Source organism: Tupaia chinensis, unplaced genomic scaffold (assembly GCF_000334495.1).
Source record: "Tupaia chinensis unplaced genomic scaffold, TupChi_1.0 Scaffold148073_2, whole genome shotgun sequence".
Lineage (NCBI taxonomy): Eukaryota > Metazoa > Chordata > Mammalia > Scandentia > Tupaiidae > Tupaia > Tupaia belangeri.
This window is the reverse complement of record NW_006207924.1, coordinates 81,291-101,519: the sequence shown is the minus strand read 5'-3', so window position 1 is coordinate 101,519 and position 20,229 is coordinate 81,291. Positions and strand designations below refer to the sequence as shown.

General features: G+C 45.2%; 2 protein-coding genes across 4 annotated transcripts in view; both read right to left on the bottom strand.

Moving 5' to 3' along the window:
• ARMCX1 (armadillo repeat containing X-linked 1) overlaps window positions 1–18,240 on the bottom strand; it is a 56,617-nt gene extending 38,377 nt beyond the window's left edge. Inside the window, exons 1-2 of the mRNA XM_027768952.1 lie at window positions 18,108–18,240; window positions 8,927–9,113 (exon numbers count right to left, since the gene is read on the bottom strand). The gene's annotated coding sequence lies outside the window, so the exon portion shown is untranslated. The remainder of the gene's footprint in view (window positions 1–8,926; window positions 9,114–18,107) is intronic.
• Window positions 11,174–20,229, bottom strand: ARMCX4 (armadillo repeat containing X-linked 4). Of its 3 annotated transcripts, none has more exons than XM_014584883.1 (4): window positions 20,164–20,229; window positions 19,755–19,834; window positions 19,353–19,408; window positions 11,174–19,011 (listed from the first exon to the last, which is right to left on the bottom strand). In XM_014584883.1, the coding sequence occupies exon 4, from the start codon at window positions 18,864–18,866 to the stop codon at window positions 11,514–11,516; it is 7,353 nt and encodes a 2,450-aa protein (XP_014440369.1). In that variant the 5' UTR covers window positions 18,867–19,011; window positions 19,353–19,408; window positions 19,755–19,834; window positions 20,164–20,229; the 3' UTR covers window positions 11,174–11,513. The 3 variants fall into 3 exon arrangements, with proteins under 3 accessions (XP_014440369.1, XP_014440370.1, XP_014440371.1); XM_014584884.1 differs by having other exon boundaries at window positions 20,194–20,229; XM_014584885.1 differs by having other exon boundaries at window positions 20,206–20,229.

Sequence of the window (20,229 nt, the reverse complement as noted above, 5' to 3'; positions counted from 1 at the left end):
GCGTAAAGTTAGACTTGTGTTCATGGAAATGTGTGTGTCACCTGTGTTTGCTATGAGGGTATTTGGATTGATTAGGGTCTTTGGTGATTCAATAAAATGTGGGGGGAAAACGGTATAGAAAGCAAACATAGATACCAGAGACAGTGTGGGAGGAGAGTGGGAGATGGCAGAGGGTAAGAGATAGGGAATCAAGGATGGGGGGGTGAAGCAAAACATACAGAAAACAAGAAATGGAAGATCATTCGCTGACAATAACATGTATGTTGATGTGCTTGATTGAGACAATATACAGTGTACTCTGGATGGAAAATCTCATTTTGTATGCTGTAGTGATGTACAGTGAATGAATGCAAATAAATAAATTGAAATTTAAAAAAAAGGTAGTGTAGAATTATTTGTCCTATGTACATGACCCAGTAAGGCCAATGAACTCAACTTTTTTTTTCTTTTTTTTCTTTTTTTTTTTTTTTGAGAGGTTTTTGCTATAGGGCGCATGCACTCGCTGGAAAGACAAAGAGAGACAGAGAGACAGAAAGCGAGAAATCACCCCCCAGGGGGGATGGCCACACCACAATCCCTTCTCCTCCATTCTCCTCTTGGGATCTTGGGCATGCACGCACATGCGCCCAGCATGAGTTTTAAACCACCGGGTTCGGGCCTCGAACCATGGTCAACTACATGGGAGTCCAGCTACATAGCCATTACACTAACTGCTGGTCCCAGTGAACTCAACTCTTCACCCCTGAGTCGGCTACTTCAGTACTACTATAGTAAGAATCCGGGGACTTGAAGTCAGGTTCAGAGCCAGAACTAGCTATAAGATCACTGAACTATCCAAAACATCTAGAAATGACATCTACTGCTATCCTAGTCTCAGGGACTGACACTGTTCACTGTGGAAAATGCTTCTCCACATCTGTGTACTCTGAACAAAAGACAACTGTGTCCAAATGTCATGAAGATTCGCTTATCATACAACTACAGACCAAAGAGACAGACATTATTTCAAACTTCAAGGAAGATTCAAGCAGTGGAAATCTTAGTGAAAGGAAAAAAAACTAGTTAACTTGTCAAAACCTTCTCAGATGACTATAATAGATTTCTGCTTAATAAACTATCATTTCCTAGTAGCACCCAGTGTCCATTTTCTTGCTCATCTGCATTTTCCAGTTTATGGTTTCAGAGATAATGTAAATTAGTATAGCATTTGTAACAGTTCTATATGGAGGCTGAAGAACATTTTGCAATATTAAACAATTTAGAATGGATGGATGAACAGATATATTGGGTTATCTGAAAAGTCATGATGCATTTTTGCATAGAAAAACATAAGTTGGCATAATGGCTATATCATGGGACTCCCATGTAGTCGACTGCAGTGCGAGTCCCCGACCCAGTACCTTAAACTCACGCTGGGTGCATGTGCGTGCGTGCCCAGGATCCCGAAAGGAGAATGGAGGAAAAGGGATTGTGGCGTGGCCATCCCTCCTGGGGGGCAATTTCTCACTTTCTGTCTCTCTGTCTCTCTCTGTCTTCTGGCGAGCGCACGTGCCCTATAGCAAAAAACCTCTCAAAAAAAAATAGGAAAAAATACATCATGACTTTTCCAACAACCCAATAGCTGTAACATGTGTAAACCATTGTCACACATTGTATTCCCCAGGAAACAGATTCTGAAATAAAGATTAGAGTGCAGGAGGCTAAATAGGAAGTTCTCTTGGGATCAACACTTGTGGAAAGAAAGGGAGGAAGAAAGCAAGAATGGGCCAATGAAGAATGTGTATTTCAATTCACTGTCAAAGGAAGCCTCAGCCTACTCTGTAAGGAATTCTGAAGATAGGATGAAATTTCAAAGCTTTCTCGAGTTGGGAAGAGAGGTACAGGCTTGTTTTTGTTTTTTTTAAGTTTTTGTTTGTTTGTTTGTTGTTGTTGTTTTGGTTTTTTTTTTTTGTTTGTTTTTTGTTTTGCCATAGGTTGCATGCACTTGCTGATGAGAGACAGAGAAAGAGGGAAAGTGAGAAATCTTCCCCCAAGGGTGAAGGTCAAACCGCAATCCCTTCTCTTCTTGAGATTTTGAGCATGCACACACACACACACACACCCACACATCCAGAGTGTTTTTCAGGTTACCAGGTCCAGGACTCAAACTGTAGAGTTAGTCATGTGGGATCCAGTACCTTAACCACCATGCCACCTAATAGTCCAAGGTCCAGGCTTTTACAAGGGGCATCAATGAATCATTAGATGAAGGCCACCCAGAGTGTGATTTTTTTTTAGGGAGATTTTTGCAATAGGGCATGTGCACTTGCCAGAAAGACAGAAAGCGAGAAATCTCACCTCCCCCAGAAAAGATGGCTACACTGCAATCCCTTCTCCTCCATTCTCCTCTTGGGATTTTGGGTATGCATGCACACACGCCTGACGTGAGTTTTAAGCCTCTGGGTCCAGAACTCGAACCATGGTCGACTATGTGAGAGTCCAGCAATATAACCTTTATGCCATCTGCCGGTCCCCAAGAAGTATGATCTTGAATAAGATAGCTCTCTTCAGCTGAAGTAATCGCTAAAAGGAGCTGACAGTCAAGGACTCTCTGATGGCAACATTCCTAACAACTGATAAAATGTCCTTTATTGCTTAAAGGGAATGCTGAGTAGGACATGATGTGTCTACTACATTTTACCCCTTGTGTATCTCAGACTCATTTCATGTAAGTTCTGGGATCAGCTCCTCCAGGGGTTTAGTGGGATTCTCCTGGGACAAACTTAGGACAACTTATAGCCCCCAACACTGCAGTTGGTCTCAAAGATGCAAATGATTGTCTCCCTCTTCCACAACCAATTATAGCTCTCTATCAGTCTTAGTCTTTGGAATTTACCTGGTAGTATGACCCAGATCCTTATTCCTGGTCACCATATCCCTTTCATGCTGTAGTTGCTCCATTTGTCAATACCCATATACCAAGACCACCAATCTATGAACAATGCTTGTTTTTTCACTCCCCAGTCAGTTTGCCATAAGAGATCCCACATGAGACTATAAGTAAATGGTAAGGGAAAGGTATTATTGAACAACTATGGTTATCATGGAAGATGTGCTTTGCCTTATTGTACAACTGTTTGTGTCCTCCATACCTACTTGTGCTTGGTGCTATATGTAAACTTTCATCTTGTTGCTGGGACTGTCCAACATAATGGTTCTGATAGAACTTGGTGGATATGAAAGAACTCAGCACATGATAAGCAGTTCTAGTTGCATGGTCACTTGATGTCCTATAGTCAGGCATTTCATCTTTACCAGGAAGCAGTACCATGTTGAAAGCTGTTTTTAAAAGGTATTTAATTCCACACTGTATATGGCAAGGCTTTGCTCCAGAACACTAACTAGGTTGTGATTTGCCCATAGGAACTTGGAAAAACTCACATGGCATCTTTTGCCAACACAGATGCCTCTAATACCATGGTGTCTGTCTTTTGTATGGGCCAAGTTACAGGACTGCTTGAAACTATCCTGGACCTGTTACAGGCCCTTCTGCTCTAGGGCCCACTCCAAGATGGAAGTTTTTGTGTCATCCAGTATATGGGTTTAAACAGCAATTCTAGATGTGAAACGTGCTGCTTCAAAACCCAAAGAGGCTGGGGTCAGCAGATGGTATAGTGATAATGTTGCTGGACTTCCACATGACCGACCACAGTTCAAGTCCCAGACCTGGTGGCTTGAAACTCATGTCGGCTACATGTGCATGTGTGCTCAAGATCCCAGGGGGAGAATGGAGAAAAGGGGATTGTAGCAGAGCCATCCCCCCTGAGGGGGTGATTTCTCGCTTTCCCTCTCACTGTCTCAGTCTCTATCTCGCAAGCACACGCACCCTAAGGTAAAAACCTCCAAAAAAAAAAAATACCCAAAGAGGCCTACCAGGCATTGAGCTTCCTTCTTCATGAAGAAGGTAAAACAAACAAAAAAGCCCTAATTTGTCCTTTACTTTGGAGAGGATTTTCTGGTATTTCCCCAGATCATTCAACTCCTAAAATTACATCTAATGTGGCCAGCCTCTGGATCTTTGTAGGATTTATCTCCTATCTTCCGCAGTATGTGTATGTCTTACCAAGGCCTTGAATGTATAGTCCCTTCTTACTCATTGTGGTCTAATTAGCATTATGGTATCAACATAGTAGACTAGCATTATATTCTTAAGGATGTTCAAATGGTTCAGATCTCTTCAGCTTATATTATGACAGAGGACACGAGAGTTAGTAGGGCCTTGGGGAAAACTATAAATGCATACTGCTATTCAGTCTATGTGAATGTGAACTTTTTCTGATGTTCCATTTTGATGTGGATAGGAAAACAAACATATTCTCTAAATCAATAGCTGAATACTAGGTACCAAGGCCATGTCAATCTGGTCTAGCAAAGATACCATATCTGCATGGTCTTTGCAATGATCTTACTGCTTGGTTGAGTTTGCTATAGTCGACTGTCATCTGCCACACTGTGTCCACATTTGCAGAGGGCCAAACTGGTAAATTAAATGAAGATACAATGGAAATCATGCCCCTGAATTCTCCAGGTCTTTAAAGATGGCACTAATTTTAGCTATCCCTCCTTTCCCCCAGGGTGATATATATTTCCTTTTCTCTCTATTTTTCTTTCCTTTCTTTCTTTGTTTCTTCTTTCCTTTCCCTTTTTTTTTTTAAGAGAGATTTTTGCTATAGGGCCCATGTGCTCACCAGAGAGACAGAAAGCAAGAATTCATCCCCTAGTGGATAGCCACACACAATCCCTTCTCCATTCTCCTCTTGGGATTTTGGGCATACACACACACTTTCCTGGCATGAGTTTAAGTCACCGGGTCCAGAACTTGAACCACAGTCAACTATGTGGGAGTCCAGTGATGTAACCATTATGCTATTTGCTGGTCCCTATATATTTTAATTCACTATTTTGGCTGAGGAAAGGAAAGGCAGTTTCAGGAGCTTCCACACAGCCTTCTCATCTACAAATAGCTCCAACTTCACAGGCCAAGGAACTACTATGGGGCTTATACCAACTATGTCTGTTATAATTATACATTTAGAGGCCAGGAAAATAAACACTGAGTAATACCTGTGGATCCAGTAGACCCACTATGAACCAGACCTAAGCCAGGATCTCATTTAGTACCTGATTCCCATATGTTTCCACTCTAACCAGAGAACCATGATGACACTTTAGGTCTCTAAGCATCAATATCAACTCAGAATCAGTGTCTATATGGTCCTCCTTCCTTGGCATACAGTTATCTGAGTAAACTGAAGGATTGGAGGGATCACTGCTATGCATGTGTTATAGGATCTTTCTTCTTGGGCATTCAGCCCCTTTCAAACAATGTGCTCTGGATCAAAAACTGACTTAGGACCAGAAGTTGGGTAAGAGATTGTGACTTTATATTGAGGCGACTTCCCACAGCCTTGACCACCTTTGAATTCTTTAATACACACACACACACACACACACACACACACACACACACACACATATACACACGCATATACAAACGTATATAGATATACATATATATATATAGCAAGTTGGTGAATGTCTTTATTACATCTTAGTGCTTTCTTAAAATAACTATGATCATAGAATAGCAAGACCACCTTTGACTTCTTTTGATTGTACAGATTGAGAACGAATTGCTGGCTACCTATTTTTGCCAGAACACTGTGTTATATTGACAGTCTGTGTCCTAGTAACTATCTCTTAACTAACTATCCACAGGGATAGATGTGTTTTATTAACTATCTCCATAGCTCCCTGCAGGTCAGATATCCCTGTCTGCCACTCTGACTCTGTAACATATTATAGTATTTGCATCCTCCTGCCTTTAACAGTTAAGTGCAGCCATCCTGCCTCTATTTCAGAGGTAGCACCATTTCTTTGAGTGATCCTTATTTCATAACATCCTTTTCTACTCTGAGCCTTGACCTGTAGAAGAGCCATCACTGAACAAACTTCTTAGTGATGCTAGTGCTCCTCTCCACCAGTGCATTCCTTCTAGCTTTGATAAATGGTGTGTCCTTTGGGTCCTCCTGTGAAACATATTTTGCTGGAAGATTTTCTAGCTTTACATGATATATTTATCCTGTCACTCTTACTTCTTTGTGTCTTTATTTTTTTTTTTACATTTTTTAATTGTCACAGTGTACTTGCCAAAGAGAGAGAGGGAGAGAGAAAGAAAGCAAGCATTTTCATGCCTCAATCCCTTTCCTCCATTTCTCTTTCCCATAGGGATTTTGAGCATGTATGCACACATGTCCAGCATGTTTTACCAACTGCCAGGGCTGAGATTCAAACTGCAGTTTGCCATATGTGATCTGGCTCCCAATACACAGCTCTTAACCACTGCACTACAGGGCTGACCCTTCTTTGAGTGTTTAATCCTTACTCTACCATCTGTTATGTCAACTCTGACATTTATACCTCACTTAATGTAGGACATTGCCTTTTCCATACTTTGAGAAATTACACCAGGAATGAGTTTACATCATCTCCTAGAGTCTTTGCCAGAATGTTAAATCCTGTATTCGGGTGAAAACACAAATCAATTCATTTTCTTGGATTTGGGTTTTTGTTTGTTTGTTTGTTTGTTTGTTTTTTAGTTGCCAGAGGGTGTGTACACTCACCAGAAAGAGAGAGAGAGGGAGGGAGAAAGTACTCCCATGGAGTGTATTCATGATACAATCCCTTCTCCATTTCTTTATCCTGTCAGGACTTTGGACACACTCATACATATATCCAGCATGTATATAGCAAGTTGGTGAATGTCTTTATTACATCTTAGTGCTTTCTTAAAATAACTATGATCATAGAATAGCAAGACCACCTTTGACTTCTTTTGATTGTACAGATTGAGAACGAATTGCTGGCTACCTATTTTTGCCAGAACACTGTGTTATATTGACAGTCTGTGTCCTAGTAACTATCTCTTAACTAACTATCCACAGGGATAGATGTGTTTTATTAACTATCTCCATAGCTCCCTGCAGGTCAGATATCCCTGTCTGCCACTCTGACTCTGTAACATATTATAGTATTTGCATCCTCCTGCCTTTAACAGTTAAGTGCAGCCATCCTGCCTCTATTTCAGAGGTAGCACCATTTCTTTGAGTGATCCTTATTTCATAACATCCTTTTCTACTCTGAGCCTTGACCTGTAGAAGAGCCATCACTGAACAAACTTCTTAGTGATGCTAGTGCTCCTCTCCACCAGTGCATTCCTTCTAGCTTTGATAAATGGTGTGTCCTTTGGGTCCTCCTGTGAAACATATTTTTCTGGAAGATTTTCTAGCTTTACATGATATATTTATCCTGTCACTCTTACTTCTTTGTGTCTTTATTTTTTTTTTACATTTTTTAATTGTCACAGTGTACTTGCCAAAGAGAGAGAGGGAGAGAGAAAGAAAGCAAGCATTTTCATGCCTCAATCCCTTTCCTCCATTTCTCTTTCCCATAGGGATTTTGAGCATGTATGCACACATGTCCAGCATGTTTTACCAACTGCCAGGGCTGAGATTCAAACTGCAGTTTGCCATATGTGATCTGGCTCCCAATACACAGCTCTTAACCACTGCACTACAGGGCTGACCCTTCTTTGAGTGTTTAATCCTTACTCTACCATCTGTTATGTCAACTCTGACATTTATACCTCACTTAATGTAGGACATTGCCTTTTCCATACTTTGAGAAATTACACCAGGAATGAGTTTACATCATCTCCTAGAGTCTTTGCCAGAATGTTAAATCCTGTATTCGGGTGAAAACACAAATCAATTCATTTTCTTGGATTTGGGTTTTTGTTTGTTTGTTTGTTTGTTTGTTTTTTAGTTGCCAGAGGGTGTGTACACTCACCAGAAAGAGAGAGAGAGGGAGGGAGAAAGTACTCCCATGGAGTGTATTCATGATACAATCCCTTCTCCATTTCTTTATCCTGTCAGGACTTTGGACACACTCATACATATATCCAGCATGTTTTCAAGCCACTAGGGCTGGGATTCAAACTGTAGTCAGCCATGAGGAATCCAGTTCCCTTAACCACTAGGCTAAGTGTCAAGCTCTTTTATTCAATTTTATATTTCAGCGTCCTTGCTGAAACTTTTGAGAGTTCAATTTCATACTTACTTACTCAGCATATGTTGATGCATGCTGACCAGATTAGGCCCTGCAATTCTTTGTTCTTATATTCCCTTTCCTTCCATATTAGGTCAAACACGTCCCCAGCTAGTTTATGTTTGTCTTAACCCTAGTTATAGCCCCAATGGCCAAGGGTGGGGGAAGATTCCAAGGAAAATCCATGTTATCTTAAAGGGGAAAGGGCTCTGCATGTCCAAGCGAGGTGGAGTGCTAGCCCTTAATTGAGAGGTGTAGGATGCTTCTGAATACTCAGTGAATTCAGAGGAATCTGGGGAAGTAAGATTTTTTAGGGACATCACTCCATATGTCCCCATTCACGTGTCAGGGTCCCATTCCTTCCTAAGCAGGGTCCTGAACTTGGCATAGACTCAACTTGGTTGGAATTTTAACTTTATCATAAAGCTTGATTTTAATTAAATCCTGGGCCTGCTCTTCAGATTTCTTGTCCCTTTACCTGGAAAAGATGAGCGCCTCTTTGTATGCTATGAATGAAATCCTCTGGCTTTCAAATATAGTGAGTAATTGTTGATTAATTCAGCTTTTTAATGATTTTGTTAAGAGATCATTCAAGCTTAGCAAAAGTCATCCAATTTTTTTGGTCTTATATTTAATATTTCCCATCTATTTCTCAAAGGTCTCACACATGGTACCAGTTAATGCATTCTCCTCCATCAATGTGCTTCCCCAGTACACCACCCATGAAAGCCCTAACAATTCTTCTGCCACCTTGTTCCAGGGACCTATCTACTCCACCTACCACCAAAGATGGGGTCCTCATTACCAGCTGGGCAGCAGGTGATCCATCTCCAAAATATCATCACAGTGTTTGCTTTCTTGAACAACTTCTTGTACCAACTGTTGCAGGTTGGCTTCCCGGGGAGAAGACTCAGAGACAGAGCTCAGCATGAAGGGCTTTTATTAAGGAATGCTCTTGGGATCAACACCTGTGAAAGGGAAAAGAAGGAAGCAGGATTGGACAGGGGGAGAAGTTAAGGTGTTTCATTTGGGGCAGGAGGGTCATGACCATCAATCATTGAATGTAAAGTACCACAGGAAGGGGGCATGACCTTCAGCTGAGGTAATTCCTGAAGAGAGCTTACAGCTAAAAGCTGTCTACTGGAAGCACTCCTACAAACTGAAATAATAAGTTCTTTATTCCAGAAGGGGGATCAGGGCAGCAGATGGTAAAATCCACCACAAGCACAATATTTTTTTTACAGTAGAAAGCTGGTGGCCATCAAATGCAAGAATTGAGAATAGTTTTATTTTTAAAATACTCAGAAAGATTTCCATGTTTGAACTACTATGGCTTTATTTAAATCATATTTATTTAAAATTATAAATTAGACCTTCCAAATATTTAGACATAAATACGTGAGCTCCCATTTATACTTCTGCTCTAGACCCCTCAAAAAAAAAAACTATTAAGCCTGACTACCCTGACAGCCCTGAATCCATCCTTTTCCATTTTGGTAAATTTTTTTAAAAGCCCTATTTATTATACAAAGATCACAAAATATAGGTAAGTAAGAAAAAAAAAAGGCAGACAAAATAATCTCTCTAACATCCATAAAGAACTATTAACATTCTCAGACTATTCACTGAAGATTATATATATACATATAGAAAATTTAAATACATATTTTTTCTTCATAAAAACTATGCCATGTACTTTCACAGCCTATTTCTCCCACTTAAGACTATATAATGAATTTTTGGGGGGTTAAGGAAATATGGATATCCATCAATTTTCAACAGCTGCAGAATATTCCACGTGTTGACATATGGTTATTTGTTTAGCCAGCTACCTATGTTGAGTCATTTACAATTTTTCACCCTTCAAAACAGCTTGAAGATGCGCAGCTTTGAACAAGTGAATTATTTGATTGCCTTGTAAGGATGAATTTCTACAAATTATTGGAGTTACTGAGTCAACAGGAATGCACCTCTTGAAGCTTCTGAAACATATATCCCAATGGTCCTCGTAGCCCTCCCACCTGCAGAGTTTGAAAGTGCTCCTTCTCCCACGTACACTCCATCCCCAGCACTAAGGCATGGGAGAGAGGTGGATCTTCTCCTTTGTGGATCTCAACAGCACTCTCGATTTTTCCATAAAGGACCCATTCCAACCCTTATAAAATGAATCTGCTATAAGCACCAAACATTATTCTTTCTTCTATATTTCCTATTATTTCAAAATAGTAACTATTTTATTTACTTATACAGACACAAGAGTTGGCCAAGAAGGGGAATGTTTTCCTATCAAATGCCCTAGGACTCTAAAATAAAATTGCTCTTCTGTATCCAGAAGAGATTCTGGCATGTATTTGTTCTAAGGGTCTCTCACTTCCATCCCCTCCGTACCATTCCCACAGCCATCAATGAAATGCCACACCTTCATTGTCTTGTGCTTGGACTATTGTGGTAACTTCCTGACTGGTAATCTAATCTCCGGTCACCACTCCTGGCCCCACTTCAAGTTGAACCTGTGCTGCACATAAATCCACTACATTGTTTTCCTTTCATCCTGTTGCTCCTCTGGTCAGGAAAGGCCTTGGTGTGGATAGGATAATAGCCAGACACCCCAGTTTAACAATCAAGGGTGCTCCATGGATGGGACTCACTCCAATTACCCACCTCTATCTCCCATCTCTCCTCTCCCCACACTTTTCCACCCCAGGCAGGCCAGCTTCTCTTTGTAGCAGGATCCCCACCTCTATGCCTTTCTCCCCACCACTCTCCCCTCCCTCAACGTCCTTGAGACCCACTTGTATCCGGTCCTTCAAGCCCAGCTTACTCAAGTGTCCGCCTCCTCTGTAAAACTTTCCCTGACCACTGCTGACCACAGCAACTTCTGCTGCCTCTAAGCAGTGATGGGAGGCATCCGGCCATGATAGGAGGCTCCCAGTTTTGTCACTATCTTTTTTGTTTCTGTATATCTTGCCTTTCCAAACAGATCAGAAACTCAAGGACAAGGACAATGTCTTTTTTTTTTTTTTTTTATCTGCTGCTTAAAAGACACAACTTTATTGATGACATAAAAATAAAGTCTCGGATGTATAAACATAAGTCCACACAAAGGACCAAAGATTACCTTACTTATGAAGAATCAGTTCAGTTCTGCTCATGAAGCATACTAAATGTATCTCAATCCAGACAAGATAAAAATCAACACATGTATTTTCAGTACAAGTTTGAATTCATTTGGTGTTCATAGAATGGTCTGGCTATAGACCATCATAGGTAACATCAGTTTTGAAGTTATAATGCAATGTACAATGTGCATTACTTCCAGCCTGCAAAACCAAAATATCACTCGAAGTTGTTTGGGAACATAATGCTAATCAGAGTTTACTTATTAATAGCTCAACTCTTTCTTTCACCTCAGGGTCATTACATTCTGCTGCTAAGACTCGAAGTTTCTTGGCACATGCTTTAGGTCGTTGGAATAGGAAATAAAGGGAATTTTTATTAAACTTGTCCTGAGTAAATGCTTTTGCTCTTCTTTTAAAGTGGTAATTTATATTTTCAAATAACGAAAGAGCATTAAGAATATTCTCTTTTGTCTCTTTCTTGCTAAAAATATTCATTAGTGTTGTTGGAGCATTAGCAATGAGCAAGTCTTTTGTCATAGATGGATTTTTTGAGAAATTCAAGAGCATTCCCAAAACATGGTCTTTAGTTTCTCCACTTCCCACAGTTAACAAACGAAGAAATTCTGAGATATAGTTTGTAACCATATGCTGATATTCACTAGTAATAGTCAGATGCCTTATCAATCTTAGTCCAGCCAGCTGCACATTTGAATTCAAGGGATAGGTGACTGTGTCTTCACAGACTTGATTTAAATATGTTTTAACCTTCCTATGGTTTTCAGCAGCAACTGAGATATTATTCAATGCATTTAAAGCCTTCTGCCTAACACTGGGGTGGGGATTATTGAGTAAGCTTTCAATAACTGAGATTCCACCTACATTACGAACAACTTCGTGGGAATAAGGATAATCAGCACTGTTATATAGAGCATTATTGGCTATTTCATGAACAGAAGGATCTTCAGTCATCTCAATCATGCAAATGAGTTTTTCAAGCTCTCGTGGATCCATATTAGCATCACGTTTACAGCGGCAGGACCCGGGCCGAATTTTCTCCCCAGTCCTGACCTGCTTTCTGAACTCATCTTCAACTGGGTAGCTGGCGTCACTTTGGTGTGGAAACTTTGTTTCTGACCAGATCATGGCTCCATCCCATGACCCCATTCCTGCCCCGGGGACCATGGATGGGTATGTGCCTCTTGACTCAGCTGACTTTTTGGCTTTAGTCTTAGGTGCAGATTTGTCCTCACTTCTGTTTTCACTTTCAGCACAGAACCAAGATCTTATATCAACTCCACCAGCAGCCTCAAACTTATCCTGGATGCTGGCCTTTTCTCCAGCCCCAGACTCAAAATGGACATCTTTCCCACTCTTGGATCTGAATTCATTGTTATTCTCACTCTCAGCCCAAAACAAAGACCTTAAACTGATCTCCTCAATATCAGGGCTGGACGTTCTGCTTAGCTCATCCTCATCTACATCCCTAGCCAAAGTCCAGGACTCTATGCCAGCCTCTTCCCCAGCCCCAAGCCTAGACTCTATAGTGGTTGTATCTCCGTTCCAGGACCAAGACCCCATTCTCGCTTCAGACCCAGCCTCAGCCCCACCCTCAGCCCCCCGACAGGAACCCATGTAAGCTGCCTCCTCAGATCCAATCCAGGACCCAACACTAGTCTTATTCTCAGCCCCAACACTAGAATTTGTGATGACCTCCTCTTCAGCCCCTGATCTGGATTCAGTACTGGCCTCATCCTTGGCATGAGAACTGGGCATAATAACAGCCTTTTCCCCTGTCCAGCACCAAGTCCCTATACAGGCTTCACTCCCAGGCCCAAACCAGAATCCTTCATTGGCCTCTGTCTCAGCAGTGACCTGAAACCTTCCACTGGTCTGGTCCTCAGACCTAGCCCAGGACCCTCCACTGGCTTGATCCTCAGGCTCCAATCCAGATTCTCCACTGACTTCATTCACAGGCCTAGAGCCAGTCCAAGATTCTCCACTGGCTTGGTTCCCAACACCAGCCCAGGAGCTTCCTCCACAGGCCTGGTCTTCAAATCCAGATTTGGGACAGCCATCAACCTGATCCCCAGGCCCAACCCAGGACCTTCCACTGGCCTGACTGGCAGTGCCAGCCCAGGTCCCACCACTGGACTTGTCTGCAGGCTCTGGCCTTGATTCTCCAATGACCTGGCCACAAATCCCATCCCAGGAACCTCCTCCACTGGGCTGATCTTCAGGCCCCAGACTAGACCCTCCACTGGCCTCATTCCCAGACCTAGACCCACCCCAGGATTCTCTACTTCCCTGATCCCCAGCACTAGACCAGAACCCTCCTCCAATGGTCTGATCCTCAAATCCAGGTTTGGAACACCCACCAGCTTGATCCCCAGTCCCAGTCCAGGACCCTCCACTGACCTGATTCCCAGTGCCTGCCCAAGACCCACTACCGGACTGGTTTGTGAACTCCAGCCTAGACTCTCCAACATCCTGGCCACCAGCACCAACCCAAGAACCTCCTCCACTAGCCTGACTCCCAGTGTAAACACAAAACCATCCACTGGCCTGGTCCCCAGTAGCAACCCAGGAATCTCCACTGGCCTGATTCACAGCCCCAATCAAGAATCCTCCACTGATTTGGTTCCTGGAGTCACCCCAGGATGTTCCACTGGACTGGTCCTCGGGTCCAGACTTGGACCCACCACCACTCTGGCAAACAGCTCCAGTCCAGGACCCTTCTTCACTGGCCTGATTCTCAAATCTAGGTTTAGATCCACCACTAGACTGGTTACCTGTCCCAGCCCAGGGCTCTCCACCTGGTTGGTCCATGGACCCTGGCTTAGACCCTCCACCAGCCTGGTCCTCAGTGTCAGCCCAGGGACTTCCACTGGACTGGTCTACAAGCCCCAGCCTAGACCCTCCACTGACTCGGTCCACAGTCCCAGCCCAAGACCTTCCACTAGACTGGTTCTCAGGACCCAACCTGGACCCTTCACTGGCCTGGCCACCAGTCCCAGCCCAAGATTCTTTTTCATTAGCCTGATCCATAAATACAGGCTTGGACCCACCCCCAGATTGATGATCAGTCCCAGCCCAGGACCCACCACTAGCCTGATCCACACCCCCAGTCCAGTACCCAATAGTACCCATATTCCCAGCCCCAGTCCCAGCCCAAGATCCTCCACTGTCCTGGTTCCCAGTCCAAGACCCTCCAATAGCCTCTTCCCCAGCCCAGGAGATCCCACTGGTCTGGCCCCCAGGCCAAGACCCTTCACTGGCCTGACCCCCAGCCCAGGGCCCTCCAATGGCCTGGTTTCCAGAAGCCCAAGACCCACCACTGTCCTGGTTCTCAATCCCAGTCCAGGATGCTCCAATGGCCTTTTCCTCAGCCTCTGCCCAAGAACCCCCACTGGCCTTGTCCCCAGCCCAGGACCCCTCACTAGCCTGACCCCCAGCCCAGAGTCCTCCACAGGCCTGGTCCCCAGGTCCAGCCCAGGACCCAAGAGCAACCTCATTCCCAGTCCAGGACTTAATGCTGGCCCCAGAAAAAGCCATAGTCCAGGACCTAATAATACCAGCCTTGTCAGAAGACCCACTCCAGGCCCCAACATTAATTTCATTCTCATCATCAGCCCAAGACATATTATTCTCCCAATCTCCATCCATGGCCTGAAACCTAAATTTGATCCACCGCTCAGCAGCAATCCAATCTTCAACACCAATTCCATTCCAGTAGTAGTCATGGATATCAGTCTGAGTCTTTCTAGAGGCCTCAGCACCTGTCACACCCTCACTCTCAGAAGTGGACACTGCCAGAGCTTCTCGCTTTGGATAGACCTCACCTTCTGTTGTGGCTTCCACCTCAGAACTAGGCATAGCTTTGTCCCTTGCCCTAGGCAAGACTTCACCCTGGGAACTTCCCACAGTTTGGGGCTGGGTAGAGCCCCTTCTATTTGCCCCAGCCCCTGTTTTAGGAGCAGCATTAGCATTGCCTCTGACCTTATTCCTGGCACCAAGCAAGTTCTCCCCCAGGAAACTATCCACAGCCTGGCTCTGGATAGAGCTCAATGTACCTGCCCCAGCCTCTGCTTTAGACACAATATTAGAATTACCCTTGACCTTATTCCGGGCACCAAGCAAGGTTTCACTTTGGGAAGTGGTCACAGTCTGGGACTTGGCAGAGCCCATTGTACCTGCCCCAGCCTCTGCCTTAGACACAGTATTGGTATTGCTCTTGACCTTATTCTTGGTACCAAACAAGGCCTCATCCTGGGAATTGGCCATAGACTGGAGCTGCATAGAGCCCACTATATCTGCCTTAACCCCTGCCTTAGACATGGCATTGGAATTGCCCTTGACTTTATTCTTGGTACCAGACAAGGCCTCACTCTGGGAATTGGCCTCACTCTGGGAACTGGTCACAGTCTGGGGGTGGGCAGAGCCCACTGTATCTGCCCCAACCCCTGCCTTAGACATGGCATTGGAATTGCCCTTGACTTTATTCTTGGTACCAGACAAGGCCTCACTCTGAGAATCGGCCTCACTCTGGGAATTGGTCACAGTCTGGGGCTGGGCAAAGCCCACTGTATCTGTCCCAACCCCTGCCTTAGACATGGCATTGGAATTGCCCTTGACTTTATTCTTGGTACCAGACAAGGCCTCACTCTGAGAATCGGCCTCTCTCTGGGAACTGGTCACAGTCTGGGGGTGGGCAGAGCCCACTGTATCTGCCCCAACCCCTGCCTTAGACATGGCATTGGAATTGCCCTTGACTTTATTCTTGGTACCAGACAAGGCCTCACTCTGGGAACTGGCCTCACTCTGGGAACTGGTCACAGTCTGGGGCTGAGCAGAGCCCACTGTATCTGTCCCAACCCCTGCTTTAGACATGGCATTGGAATTGCTCCTGATCTTATTCTTGGCACCAGGCAAGGCCTTACCCTGGAAACTGGCCGTAGGCTGAGACTGGGCAGAGCCCACTGTACTTGACCCAGCTTCTGCTTTAGGCACAGCACTGGGACTTCCCTTGACCTTATTCTTGGCACCAGGCAAGACCTCATCCTGGGACCTGGATATATCTAGGGGCTGGGCAGAGCCCACTGTATCTGTCCTGTCCCCTGCCTTAGGCACAGCATTGCGATTACCCCTGACCTTGTTTTTGGCACTAGGCAATACCTCACCCTGGGAACTAACCATATCCTGGGACTGGGTAGGACCCACTATATCAGTGCCAGCCCCTGCCTTAGGCACAGCATTAGGATTACCCTTGACTTTTTTCTTGGCACCGGGCAAGGCCTCACCCTGAGAATTGGCCACAACCTGGGGCTGGGCAGAGCTTACAGTACCTGCCCCAGCCTCTGCCTTAGACACAGAATTAGGATTACCCTTGACTTTTTTCTTGGCACCGGGCAAGGCCTCACCCTGAGAATTGGCCACAACCTGGGGCTGGGCAGAGCTTACAGTACCTGCCCCAGCCTCTGCCTTAGACACAGCATTAGGATTACCCTTGACTTTATTCTTGGTACCAGGCAAGGCCTCACCCTGGGGACTGGCCACAACCTGAGGCTGGGCAGAGCCTGTTGTATTTTCCCCAACCCCTGTCTTAGACACAGCATTGGGATTACCCTTGACTTTCTTTTTGGCACCGGGCAAGGCCTCACCCTGGGGATTGGCCACAATCTGAGGCTGGACAGAGCCTGTTGTATTTTCCCCAACCCCTGTCTTAGACACAGCATTGGGATTACCCTTGACTTTCTTCTTGGCACCAGCTGAGCCCTCACCCTGGGAATTCGCCACAGTCTGGGGCTGACCACAGGCTTTCTGGTCTGCCTTAGCATCAGCTCTAGAAATAGCATTAAGATAGCCCTTACCATCAACCCTGGAATCAGGCAAGGCCTCAGATTGTGTCTTGGTCCCAGCCTGAGGTCGTGCACAGGTTTTCATATCTATCCCAATCCCTGCCTTAGACTTGGCTTTGGTTTTGCCCCTACCCTTACTTCTAGTACTGGGTAAGGCTTCACCCTGGCTCTGGGTCACAACAGGAGACTGTGCTTTTGTGTCTGTCCCAGTTCCTTCCTTAGACATGATGCTGGCATTTCCCTTAGCTTTAATTCTGCCACCAGGCAAGGCATCAGCCTGGACATTGGACACAGGCTGAGGCTGTGTATAAGACAATGTATCTGTCCCAGGCCCTGTCTTGGCCGTGACACTGGGATTGTCTTTGGTCTTATCCCTGACATCAGGCAAGGCTTCAGCTTGGGAACCAGCTCTCGAGTTTGTCCTGGCCCCTGCTTTAGCCACAGCATTGGGATTGCCTCTGCCTTTAACCTTGGCATCAGGCATGACCTCAGCCTGAGCACTGACTACAGCTTGAGGCTGAGCAGCAGCTCTCACATCAGCTTCAGTCATTGCCTTGGATATGGCATTGATATTTCCCTTGCCATCAACTCTGGCACCAGATATTACCTCAGCCTGTTTCTTGGCCTCAGTCTGAGATTGTATACCAGTTCTCATATCTGCCCCTGTCTTACACATGGCATTGGTATTACCCCCAGCATCAATCTTTGCCCCAAGCATGGCCTCAGCATGGGCCTTGGCAGCAAGTTGAGACTGAGCAGAAGCCCTCACATTTGCTCCAGACCTTGCCTTAGACATGGTTTTGCGATTCCCCTTGTCCTCAACCCTAGTACCAGGCATTTTATCACCCTGGCTCTTGGCCACAGCCTGAGACTGTGCACAGGACGTCATGTCCACTCCAGCCACTGCCCTGGACATGCCATTGGAATTTCCCCTAGCATCAATTGTGACACCAGGCCTGGCCTCAGACTGAGTCTTAGCCACACTCACAGTCTCTTCCAGGGTTCTTGCCTTGTCCTCAGCCACAGTTTCAGTCTTGATCATGGTCCCCATCTTGACCACTTCTCTGGTCACTGCCAGCGCCTCACTCTGTGCCACCACTACTTTGTTAATCTTTGCCTCTTTTTCAGTCGATACATGAACTTCAGCTTTGGTCTGGGTCATTGCTTCCTTCTTGGTCTCTGCCCTGGCAATCAGTGCCCAAGTTTTAGCCTTGGTCTGAGTCACTGCCTCCTTTTTGACTATTTTCCCAGCCTCAGCATCAGTTTGGGTCACTGCCTCTTTCACAGCCACTTCCCTGGCTTTGACCTTGGCTTCGGCCTTGGCTTCAGTCCACTGGCTACTGGACACTGCTTCTGTCATGACCAGTGTTCCAGACACTGCTTTGGCCTCAGATTGGGTCTCTACCTCTACCTCAGCTATTGTGTTGGCCTGAGTGTTGGTTTTGGGTCTGGCTATAGCAATGGCTTTGGTTTCTACTTCAGCCCCAGGCCCACATCCTGCTCCAGTTTCTGCTCCAGTCTTGGCCTTGGGTCTAGTCTCAATCTTAGCCCCAGCCATGGCTTCACTCATGGCCAAGGCCTGGTTCTGTACCCCAACCACAGTCTCCATTGCGACACTGGACTCATGTCTGGAAAGTCTCCTCACACTTTGGGCTCTTCCCTTGGTTAATTTGTAAATGTAGTAGCAGGTGCCAGCCCAGATCATCAGTCCTGCAGTCGCCCAGCCCACTTCCTGAATGCGGCCCATGTAATCACCCTGCTGAAGTCACCAACAAGGTACTGGGGAGGCTCACTCGGGCTAAGAAAAAAGGGTGGTAGGTCTGGGTGTAGGCCTGTGAGGGCGCTGGTCTTCAGCCACTCAAAGGCCACTACAGCTGCCACTGGAGGTGGACCTAGAAGTGGAGGAAGGAAATGGACTAAAATATCTCTTCTAATTCTGTTGTATCACACAGGTACACAGAGACAGGAAAGGATAGAAATTATGTGCTTGATGGGAGATATGGATGATTATCAAATTTTCCATCCCTCTTATTTTACCCTCTCCCAACCTTTCCCAATGCCCAACAATTTTCCCCCAATGTCCTTCCATACACATTTCCATATACCAAATTAACAGTGGAAGGATGGTGGAAAAACTGACAGTAAATGGAAGAGATCAAGAAGCACTCCAGACTTGATTTTTACTGGACCTAATCTGGTCACCACTCCCACAGGTCCCCACCCTTATACCAACCTGCAATGGTTCGAGGCAATTCCCTCCTCTTTATTTCTCGTGCTTGGCGATACACCCTAAGATAGATATATAAACTCATGAGATCTTTGCACCTAGAGACAGGCAATACAGACAGATGGTGAGAAAAATGGGAGTGGAAATTTTGTCCTTGGTAGGACAGGAATATTATTAGCAAACTACCTCTCTACCCGCCCCCCTGGATTCACTTCACTCCCCAAGTGTCATCACTCTCTTTTCTTCTGCCAGGATTAAGGTGACACTGAGAGGTAAGCTATAGGGATAGTAGGAAAGATGGCTGGAAAAGGGAAAGGCCAAGGATCCTCCAAACTAGACAAGGCCCATACTGAATGCACACCATCAACCCACCCTAGAGGTCTATCCAGGCAGTCCCCACCCTCTTACCAGTCTACATTGGTCAGGGCAATATCCTTGTTTCTTTGCTTCCAGTGATCTCAAACCCTGCAGCAGACATGCAAGCAGATCTATGGACAAGAAAATAAGCAGGAATTTATAGAGACCAAGTCCTTGTTAGAACAGACAAGCACCCTTATCCCAGGCCCCAGTGCCTACCTTGCTAGGGCCTAGGTCCAATTTATTAATGTGTCCCATCTCATGGTCTGACTCCACCCGCCCAACTTAAGCCTTCTGTTCTGTTACACTCCAGCCCACACTTATGCCAATATCCCTATTACTTCCTGCACTGAGAGAAATAAAAGATAGGACAGCCCCATGAAAATCTGACAGAGTGTAGGAGAAGCAGAGGTGCCTTCCACCGAGATCCTCTCAACTCTCAGCCACCTACTATGCTCACCCAATCTTGTCATCTCCAGGCACTGCCCACCTTCACACCAACCTCCATGGTTCCAGGCCAGTGTTC

What these genes read in the sequence shown, in the direction of transcription:
- ARMCX4 (XM_014584883.1), bottom strand. Translation starts at nt 18,866, where the DNA reads ATGGGCCGCATTCAGGAAGTGGGCTGGGCGACTGCAGGACTGATGATC.